General features: G+C 43.6%; 1 protein-coding gene and 1 long non-coding RNA gene across 3 annotated transcripts; one reads left to right on the top strand and one right to left on the bottom strand.

Annotated features, from left to right (window-relative positions):
• Nucleotides 1-5,038: 5,038 nt before the first annotated feature.
• On the top strand, nt 5,039-6,584 carry LOC119368922. 2 transcript variants are annotated; one of them, XM_037634031.1, is made up of 3 exons: nt 5,039-5,184; nt 5,834-5,932; nt 6,032-6,584. In XM_037634031.1, the coding sequence occupies exons 2-3, from the start codon at nt 5,839-5,841 to the stop codon at nt 6,169-6,171; spliced, it is 234 nt and encodes a 77-aa protein (XP_037489928.1). In that variant the 5' UTR covers nt 5,039-5,184; nt 5,834-5,838; the 3' UTR covers nt 6,172-6,584. The 2 variants fall into 2 exon arrangements, with proteins under 2 accessions (XP_037489928.1, XP_037489926.1); XM_037634029.1 differs by having other exon boundaries at nt 5,082-5,184; nt 5,837-5,932.
• A 2,221-nt stretch (nt 6,585-8,805) lies between these two features.
• On the bottom strand, nt 8,806-10,571 carry LOC119368921. Its single transcript, XR_005176779.1, has 2 exons — nt 10,132-10,571; nt 8,806-9,183 (listed from the first exon to the last, which is right to left on the bottom strand). It is a non-coding gene; the product is annotated as an uncharacterized LOC119368921 (long non-coding RNA).
• Between the last annotated feature and the right edge of the window lie 233 nt (nt 10,572-10,804).

The following is a 10,804-nucleotide window of genomic DNA, read 5'->3' as shown; positions in this document are numbered from 1 at the left end:
GTTGAGGGGAATCGATTTATGGGAGAAGTAAAGGGCTTCTGTGGTCGTTGGACAGGTGGGCCAGCTTCAGGGTGGCTTGGGGTCGTTTAGTCCATGTTCTGCCGCCACATAGCTCGCATCTTGGGTGTGTTGCATTTTCTCCTTGCTCCACCCCGGCGGCTGGTTGGATAAGACATCTATCCTCGCTTCCCTCTTTGTCCAGCCCGTGCAGGGCGATTAGCATGGTGATACGCTCATTTTGTATCATGTTTTTATATCGATATTTATTGCATTATGGACTGTTATTTCACTTTATGATACAATTCTTATGTCTTTTCTCTCTTATTTTGCAAGTTTCAGATAAAGAGAGAGATTGCCGGTAGCTAAAATTCTGGACCGGAAAGGGCTATATGGGAGGCATTTTTTTGAACATCCCCAAATGAACTTAAAATTGACGGAGAATTATTTTGGAATATATTAAAATTATTGGCGAAAGAAGTACCAGAGGGGGACCCACAAGGCAACCACAAGCTTGAGGGGCACGCCCCCAGGGCTTGTGGTGATCCTGGCAGGCTTCCAGGGCCCATCTTCTGGTATATAACCCCATGTTTCCTAGAAAAAACCAAGAGAAAGGTTTTTGGATGAAGTGCCGCCGTCTCGAGGTGGAATCTGGGCAGGAGCACATTTGCTCTCCGGCGGAGCGATTTCGCCAGGGAGACTTCCCTCCGGGTGGGGAAAATCGAAGCCATCATCATCACCAACGATCCTCTCATCATGGAAGGACCAATCTTTGTCAACATCTTCACCAATACCATCTCATCTCAAACCCTAGCTCATCTCTTGTATTCAATCTTTGTCTCAAAATCTTAGTTTGGTACCGGTGGGTTGCTAGTAGTGTTGATTACATCTTGTAGTTGATGCTTGTTGGTTTAATTGGTAGAAGATCATATGTTCAGATCAATTATGCTATTCAATACCCCTCTGATCTTGAATATGTTTTGTGAGTAGTTACGTTTGTTTTTAGGACATGGGATAAGTCTTCTCATAAGTAATCAGATGAATTTGGTATTCATTTGGTATTTTAATTATATATATGTTCAGTGTCCTAGGCAGGATCTGGCCACGCCCAAGGCCACCCTTGGCGCTACAGTAGTTACTGTAGCTACAATACGCGACTATGGCTACAGCCAACGAAGGAATTTCACTCCACGCCCAGGGCCTGGCTACGCCCCTGTGTATGTTGTTGTTTCTTTTAGTGGTGTTATGTGAACGTCGACTACATAACACTTCATCATCTTTGGGCCTAAGGAAAAGCATTCTAGAGTAGTTATTAGATAATGGGTTGCTAGAGTAACAGAAGTTTAAACCCTAGTTTATGCATTATTCCGTAATGAACTAATTTGGATTCATATGTTTCATGCTATGATTAGATTATCTTAATTCTTCTTTCATAGTTGTGGATGCTTGCGAGAGAGGGTAATCATAAGTAGGAGGTTTGTTCAAGTAAGAACAACACTCAAGCACCAGTACACCCACATATCAAATTATCAAAGTAGCGAACGTGAATCAAACAAACATGATGGAAGTGATAGATGAAATTTCTGTGTATCCTCAAGAAGGCTTTGCTTATTATAAGAGACCTTTCCGGCCTGTCCTTTGCTACAAAAAGGATAGGGCTACCTTCTGGCACCTTTGTTACCGTTACTATTACTTGCTCATTACAAATTAATTTGCTATCAAACTATCTGTTATCGACAATTTCAGTGTCTACAGAAAACACCTTGCTGAAAACTGTTTGTCATTTTCTTTTGCTCCTCGTAGGGTTTGACACTCTTACTTATCAAAAGGACTACGATTATCCCTTATACTTGTGGGTCATCACATCGCGTGCAACCATTGTATTTAGAGATTCGGTGTGTATGGTGTCATTTTGGGTGTGTCCTCCACTTCGCAACCTCGCTATCATCGTCCTGGGTGTGAGTTTGTCATTCTGGAGAAGTCCCTGCCTAATCCGTACACGACAAGAGGAGTAGCTGCAGCAGCACTGTACACGAAGAGTGGATGCGGTGCGAGTCATGGCGCTCCGGGGCCGACCTCGCCCAAGCGGGCATGCGTGCATGCTGGAGGCGCCCGTTTGTTAAGCTCCCATTGCGACTTTTTGCACAGTGTCCGAATCACGCAGTGAGCTTGGTTTGACGCCTTTTTTGCGGGGGGGAGAAGAGTTATTATTATTTAACCATTCAAGAAGTCTTTAGTACACAGGCTAGGAACATCTCCCGGCCGAATAAGTAAATTTACTGGAACCGGTATGTACCGATGGGAAATCGAATGTCCATCAATTTCATCAAGATCCGTGTAGTCTAACATGGTATAAACAAGACAATTCATTCCAGCAGCTATACTAAGAAATACGACTTGACACAAAAAGTGACTGACAACTTTTTCCACAGAGAGAGACAATGTGAGAATCAAGAGATGGGCGCTGCATGCGTTCCATGTCTCCATACAATTGACATGTATTTAATTTCATCCTCATATTTTGAATGATTGATATCTGTTAAATGAAATGTCCATTTTGAAATTTTTTATATATTTGGAATCGTGGTGACAAGATCTTCAGAACAAGATCAATCTTGGATATATTTAAACTACTTTTTATCTTATATATTTCAGTTATCTGTGAAATGATTTTCATCAAACAAAAAAATGTTTCTCTTTAAATAATATTTATATATTTGAAAAAAAAATCAGTTTCACACATGAAACAATCCATTTCACATATCTGAAATAACCAGTTTCTCATATTAAAAATGGACCTACATTGTTGCATAAAACTCACTTCACCCATTTTAGAATATAATATCACTCATTTAAAAAAAACTTATTTGAATTATTAAGAGACATATTTCACATGTTTTGGCAAAAAACTTGATTTCAGTCATTTTGATTTACTGATTTCAATTATTTCAAAAAACACATTTCATTTTTCTCCAAAAACAAATTCACTCACTTCATAAAACAAATTTCGCTCATTTTTAAAAAAGTTTGAAATAATAAATTTGACATGCTTCAAATAACTAGATCCAAAAATGGATTTTCCTGAAATTTAAATAAGATGAGTGAAATAACTTTCACATGTTGACAAATATAAGTTTCACATATTTTCAATGAAAGTTATGTTACAATTACAAAAAAGAAAATCCAATTTCACAATTTTCCAAAAAATGATTTCACTGAAATTCAAATAAGTTTGAAATATGTTCATAAGTTTGAAATATACCATTTCATATGTTTAAAATATTCAATTTCATGCATTGAAACAATCAAATTCACATGTTTGAAAGAAGATGTTTCACACATTTCCACTCATTTCAAATAACAGATTTCGCTAGAATATGTGTGGAATTAGAGGTTGAAATTTAAACGTGTCCAAAATCCATCCAATATTGATCTTGCTCTAAAGGTCTTAGTGTTAGGAGTTCAAATATATAAAATGTTTCAAAAACGAAATTACTGTTTAAAACATATAAATGATTGAAAATGTCAAATAGAAAATAAAAGCCATGAGTTTACAGGATGAGAGATGAGATAGATGTGTCGCTTTCATGCATTTGCAGCAGAGAGAGGATGTCTCATTCATCATGCATGGGTGGGACCTACGCATGATGCGACGTAATGATGAATACGGGTGGGCTAAGTTGAAATACGCTGAGATACAATGATTGTTGGCTGCCAAACCGCACGAATCAAAACTAGACGAACAGCGATGGTTCACTGATACCTACCTGAACCGGTAAAAAGAGGTTTGCAATCTCCCGGTAAAAAGAGGTTTGCAATCTCCCAGCCCTGAAGCAAGCCACACCACCATGCGCTCCTCTACTCTACCAACATTATCCAAGTAATGGCTCACTCCATCGCGTTCACGAGCTACGTGAAATAGCTTGAACTCCCTTCCATCTTCCATCAATCTTCTATCCTTATCAACAAGCATGGAATACATGGACCTGTCCGCACCTGTTGTTGTAAACATGTTATAAGCAACCAGGCAGTCCGTTTCCACTTCAACAGGACACCGCGTCCATCGGCATGCCAAGGAGACGCCCTCCATGCATGCGCACAACTCGGCCTCCAGAGGTTCTGCGAAGGAGTAGAGCACACGGCAAGATGAGGCGATAATCTCTCCATTGCTGTCACGAATAATCATCCCAACACCAGCGATGCTCGACCGCTCGCAGAAAGAGCCGCTGGCGTTCAGCTTCAGCCACCCCTCAAGGTGGCGGCGTCCAGTTCTCTGGCGGCTTCAACAAGGTGTGTTTGTGAAATTGCAAGTATATAGGGAGTAGATGTGAATGAAGAAGACACGTTTCTGCTCCAATCAAATATTATTACTTTGAGCCACATTTTTTTTCCACAATTACTTTGAGAAAGCCCGATTCGTCGTGAAGAAGACACGCCGGCGAAGAGGGCGTCGCCGCATGCTTGGAGGAGGTGGGCGCAGAGTACCAGCTCACGCACATAGTGTACAAGTCTGCCTGCGAGTATCACCTCGGCGTGAGGCCATCATGAGCCGCCACCGCCTCCCCCGTCTAGGAGGTGTGTGTGTAGTGATGAAATATGAACTATGTGTGTGTGTGTGTAACTTGGGGAAGGTCCGATTGTAACGCGAATATGTTATCTTCAATTTTTTTTAAAATTTACGGTATCTATTCCCTGCGGGGCAAAACGTGCTTGCTAACTGTAAATCAATTTTGCAGGTTGGGCATTTATCGGCTCTGCTAGATAGAGATGCTGAGGTTGAGTGGGACCGTATCTCCAAAATTTATACTATTATTATTATTAATTTACTACTCATGACGTTTTTCCCATTCTTAGTATCCCAGCCATTTGGCAATTTACAAAAAAATGAACTCAACTGTATTAAGACAAATTTTACATTGAACAATTATTCTTCAGACTAATAATTACTGTACGTCCTCGGTTTCACGTCACAGAGACCCATTATCTGGCGCTCGTCGACGGCTCCGCACCCTCATCCTCATCCCTCTCCCTCCAGATCCACCCTCATTCGCTCTAGTAACAATTGTACCCCAAAATACCTTTCTCTTCCCTCCTCTCTCACCGTAGCTGCTCTCTCTCCTCGCCCCGCTCCGTCATCCCCTCCCGTCCCTCCCGTCCTAGGGTTCGATCGCCCACCTCGCCGGCCAGGTAAACCCGCTGTTTCCCCCCGCCACGACCGGATCTCGAGGCGATCCGTCCTTTCCCCCGATTCCCGTGCCGCAGATCTGTGTCGCATGTCGCTGTTTCCCGCCTGATCTGGTTTACGTGCTGGGTAGCTAGGTGATCCATGCTAGCCTAGGATTCTGAGGCTTTGCATGGCTGCGACGTTCGCGGGCCGGGGTCGTTAATCGGCGGCCGATGGGAATGATGGGTGGCGACGTTTCGTTGGTGGAGCTAATTCTGTTACTTTAATTCTGGATAGACCGCATGGTTTCATTTTTTGAATATGATGATACATGTCTGCTGTGTCTAGTATGCATGTTGAAATGGGCACAAAATCTCGCCGGCGAACAAGCTTTGGGTGGGTGGTTATTAAATCCCTACACATCCACGCACCGGATATGCATGCATGTTGAAAAGAGCACATGATCTCTCTTAGTTTTTGTTGGGCAACAAACAACCCGTAGATAGTTCATCTGCACCCTTGCACATGACTTGTCATCAAAATGGACAAAAAAAAATGTATCTAGAACTAAAATACATCTACATACATCCCCTTTTCTTCATTTTGATGACAAGTATTTTCGGACGGAGGGAGTATTTGACAATATATATGTCCCATCTCTTCACTGTGCAGTAGCAATGGCGACAAAGTACATCATCGGCGCCCTGGTCGGATCCTTTGGCATTGCGTACGTCTGCGACACGACCGTTTCTGACAAGAAGATCTTTGGAGGTGAGTAGTACCATGCTGTTACATATATGCCCGTAGGATGCCTGTGCCTAACCTCTTGTAAGAATCCATCTAATCGCTGCTTCTTACTTTTGGAAATAGGCACTGTTTGCAAGACCGCGACCGACAAGGAGTGGTTTCAGGCCACGGATGCCAAGTTCCAGGCCTGGCCTCGCACCGCTGGGCCGCCGGTCATCATGAACCCCATCAGCCGCCAGAACTTCATCGTCAAGAACCCTTGAATAGGTGGCACGAGCGGCATCTCGCTCCCACCATGGGATCCCAAGTTTCTTTTCTAGGGTTTTGAAGTTCCTAATAATAGGGACTTGAAGTTGGGGTATCCTCTCTTGTTTCACGAATTTCAGTTTCCGTGAGCAACTTTGAGGTGTTTTACCGCTTGCTCGCTCGCCTTTCGATGAGCTCTCTTCCTCGGTGAAATTATACACATCCACCAGGCAGTAAAATAACTGCATTGTTGTTTCCGCACTGTGTTTCATGTAGTGCTGTGTTTCTTTCTGATCTGATGCTCCAAGTTTATGCCGTGATGTTAACGAGCCTATTGTTTTTGACTTTTAGCATGGCGGACTGGTGGTGCACTATAATTCTTTTTTGCTTGTGCTGCTATTATGCACAATGGTAAACTATTGTTGAAACGAATTCGTCAGCTGCTGTTATTTGCAATGTTAAACTATTATTGAAAAGCATTCATCTGCTGCTGTTAGATTGCGTATCATTCTGTGATATCCTGCTAAAATGCTGGACTCAGCTGGAGTATTGCAGCACATCACTTTCCACTCAAGCCCTACACTAGCAACAGAACTTTGTGGTTTTGAAGCCATTCACATGACCCAACGTTCTTGATCCGCTGAAATGGTTTACATGCAGATTTTTGTAAAATTGGGAGATGGTAACTGGAACATCAGATTTCTAAATTTGTTTGCTTATAGATGGGAAGCACATGAAAGGGGCGAACACAAACACTTGATGACAAAAGGACAAGCGAAAAAAAAACAGAATTGACATACTTTACTGCAGTTATGCACATTTGCAAACCATCATACTAATTGGCAAGAATATATCAGCCCCTCTCTAGAGGGAGGCTCAGCTAGAGTCTTGCAGTACATCGGTGCCTCCTGAAAATGGTACACTCAGCTGGAGTCTTCAGTGCATCAGTGCCTCCTGAAAATGGTACACTCAGCTGGAATCTTGCAGTAAATCAGTGCCCACTGAAGCCCAACTATGGCCCAACAATAGTACAAGTCTCTGTGCCTGTGATCTTTGTATTTACAGAAGCTGTTTTTCGTTTTTTGGCAAGAACTGCGCGAGCAATTGAGAATTAATTTGTGTTTTAAACAATGTAACACAATGGCCACGAGCCACTCATGAATCTGATGTTATTGATCCGCCGAAATATTTTAAATGCCAACATTATATCAGGCTCTTAACACAACAGATTTCTACAAAATTAGGGGCATTCATATATGGAGCAGATTAAAATTATGGTAATATGAACATCAGATTTCTGAATGCGTTTGCTTCCGGATGGGAAGCACATCAAAGGGTCACACATGATGACAAAAGGACAAGCTAAAAAAACACGGAATTTGATGATTGTAGTCCCATGTCAATGTGAACAAATTTGGAGATGAGGCAAAATCAAACAATGGCAAAAAAATCTTCAATGAAAGTGGGCAGGTCCTCCATATGTCGATGGAGGGGAAGATAGAGCAGGGATATATATGATGGGAAATGACAGCTTTCGGCCGAAAAAAGAGGAATTTGAGCTCAAATGCAACACAGAACTTTTTTGTCGTCATAAGTTCTCAGCAAAAAAAAAGAAGCCCCGCATCCTCACAAAAGTGCTAAACATATGGCCCAGGGTCATGTACACTGATTCCTTTCGTGGATGTCCGTCAAGCCCAAGTGATCGGCCCAGGAGCTCCTATTGGGCGCTTTAAGCTCCAGCTGCGCTCGCATGTGACGCGTAGCGGGCCGGCTCAGTAACACGCAACCGTCAAAACAAAAAAGGAAATTCTAATAGTTGGATGGCAGAAGTGAGAATCGAACTTGGGACCGAAAGTCCCCTTCTACTCCCGAGCTAATTTGAGCTCAGGATGAACAGTAAATTCTGGAAAAAAATGAAAAGAAAAATTGATTATACAACAGAACACAATAGAATCCATCTGTAACACCATCGTGAGATCAATATATACTATGCGGGCTCCCATGTTGGGGGTTGAGACGCTTCCACAAATCAAATATCCCCAAAGTAGATCCAAATACACTCAAATATTATTGGACGCGCGCAAACAGTAATACATGAAAATCAATAGTACACATTAAATTCGCATTCCTATGGTTTGAGAATTTAAAGGCAGCCTTCAAATTATCTCCCAGCTACTTGCTCACATAATCAATCCAACCTGTGGAAGCAACTATGCCAAACAAAGATAAAACTTACAAATTACCCATCTCTTCAGGGGCACTTTGTTACTTGGGCGTTAATTTGGATCGTCAGGGAGTGGTTCCAGCCAATTTCAGAGATCGGCCCTCCCAGGGTACCTCGGGAAGGGAATGACATCTCTAATGTTGTCAAGTCCGGTGGCGAAAAGGATCATCCTCTCCAAACCTAGGCCAAACCCGCTATGGTTGACGGATCCAAAGCGCCGCAGGTCCAGGTACTTGGCATACTGCTCCAAGTCTAGACCGGCATCGAGTATCCTGTATATACAATAAATTTTTGGGACGTAGAAGAATGCCAAATCGGCTTCAGATCACTTATCTTTTAGAAAGCCAGAAAACTCATGTTTGTAGGATGCAATTATTACTCATCTTGTCGAGTTGAGTTGTGTCCTTTTATGAACAAACATCATTCATTCGACACCGTCAAACGAACGCCATTCATTCAATTTTAAGTGGGCAAAAGCTAATAATACAGCGTTTCTTATATTTGAAATACATTACGGTGTTTCTAATTGTGCAAGAACTTGCAAACAGAAAACATGTCAACTGGTCCATGCAAACGCATCTAACGTAAAAGACTGATCTGCACTTAGTTGAGCATATCACCAGTAATCAGCAACAATAATGTCCATTGAGCTTCAGCTTGTCAGGTCCAGCTTCGCCAACGTCAGTATCTTCCCGACGATGCGCCGGTGTGCAATTCACCAATGTACCCTTTATCCTCCATCTCGAACCACATGCATTCCAGAGAACTGGCTTGTCTGGTGGCCCATTACGCCAAAGAGGAGTACCTGTATCAGGAGCATTTGCCATGAGTAATAAGAAATAGAGTACAAAAGTGGTATCCAAGAATCTATGTAAATGTAGTTACAAAGTTCATCGGTAGTGGGGCCATCAATCAGGAGTTTGCTTGCATAATAGATTTACAAGAATTATGCCTGGCAGTGATACTACAAGAGATGGTGGCTGGTGTCCAAAAAAAAGATGTGGTGCTAATCGAGGAAGCGAACATAACGCAACAGTCAGGAAGAATACATCTTCAAGGCTATAAATAAATAATCTCTCATAGATACACATAGTCATACTTCATATTCCAGGTACTGTTTTTGATGGTTAGTAGATACAAGCATGTGATGCTCCACGTGCTGTCATACAGAATAAAGCCTAGCAAATGCAGATAATCTGAAAATGAAACCAATCTGTGCAGAGGAGACAGAGCGGCAGAAAAATCAACTCTACCCCTGAACTCTGAATATATATTGAACTCTGAATATAGTGATATGAGCATATCCATAGTCAAACTGCATATTTCTTTCAGGTGTTGCTTATTTTCAATGGTTAGTACAGAGACAAGCATATACATCTTCCTGGTGGGTTAACCTGGACGGGACAAGACTGTCGCCCTCGCGTGACGAAGAGGAGCAGCGTCTCGCCCGTCCGTTCTGCAGTCCACAAAGGAGAAGAAGTGCGAGCCGCAGCCTCCACTCCTCCCCACGCGAGACAAAGGGAGAGAGAGCGTGACCTAGTCTCCCTCCTCGCCTGCTCTGCTACTTTCAGTAACACAAAAAAGTGTACAATCTGGAAGTTCAACTACTTTCAATACAATTTTCTTCAGGTTCTCTAGTTTTTCTTAGGAGACAACAAGTAACACAACTGAACAAATCGAATCAAAGGGGATTAAGGGCTGCTGCAGTACAAGGAAAGACTGAAAGAGAAGAGAGGAGGAGAGGGGGACAGACCTCCATGGACATGCATATGGCCCCACCTCCCTTCCCTTCTTCTTCTTCTTCTTCTAGTCCTTCTGCTTCTTGCTCATCCAACCCCTTCTTCTCCTTTTCTCTGCACATGGAAAGGGGAAGCACCATATTGAAGCCCCCCAAAACACAAATCGTTCCAAATCACAAGAACATGAATTAGAGGGAGGCACCAGATCAGAGGGGTGGAAGGAGGAGGCCGTGAGGGGAGGAGGCCGGGTGGCAGCGGGGAAGAAGGAGAGGGAGGCGTGGGTGGGGAGGAGGCCGCGCGGCGGCGGGAAAGGAGGAGTGGGAGGCCCGGGTGTGGAGGATGCCAGGCTGCGGTAGGGAAGGAGGAGAGGGAGGCCCGGGTGTGGAGGAGGCCGGGCGGCGGCGGGGAAGGAGGAGAGGGAGGCGCGGGTGGGGAGGAGGCGGCTAGGTCTCTCCCGTGGGAGCGGATGGCCGGTGGGGGCGGACATAGCCGTGGCGAAGGTGTAGAGTGTCAGGAATCCCTCTTCTCTCTCGCTCTCACTCTGACAGAGATGAACACTGGAGTTTTTGCGTCGCGTGAATCGTTGCGGCTTTTCTGTCTATCTCATTCCTTCTTATTCTGTTACAGAAAGGGAAAACGGTGGCCGGTAGAGATCCTACCTCGGCGCCACGATCTGGCTCACGCTCG

Source organism: Triticum dicoccoides, chromosome 2B (assembly GCF_002162155.2).
Source record: "Triticum dicoccoides isolate Atlit2015 ecotype Zavitan chromosome 2B, WEW_v2.0, whole genome shotgun sequence".
Classification (NCBI taxonomy): Eukaryota; Viridiplantae; Streptophyta; class Magnoliopsida; order Poales; family Poaceae; genus Triticum; species Triticum dicoccoides.
The sequence above is the reverse complement of the archived record's forward strand: the minus strand, read 5'-3'. Positions and strand labels throughout refer to the sequence as shown.

Coding starts and splice junctions, on each gene's coding strand:
- LOC119368922 (XM_037634031.1), top strand. CDS start 5,839: ATGGCGACAAAGTACATCATCGGCGCCCTGGTCGGATCCTTTGGCATT. Junction 5,933..6,031: donor TGACAAGAAGATCTTTGGAG/GTGAGTAGTACC, acceptor TTTTGGAAATAG/GCACTGTTTGCAAGACCGCG.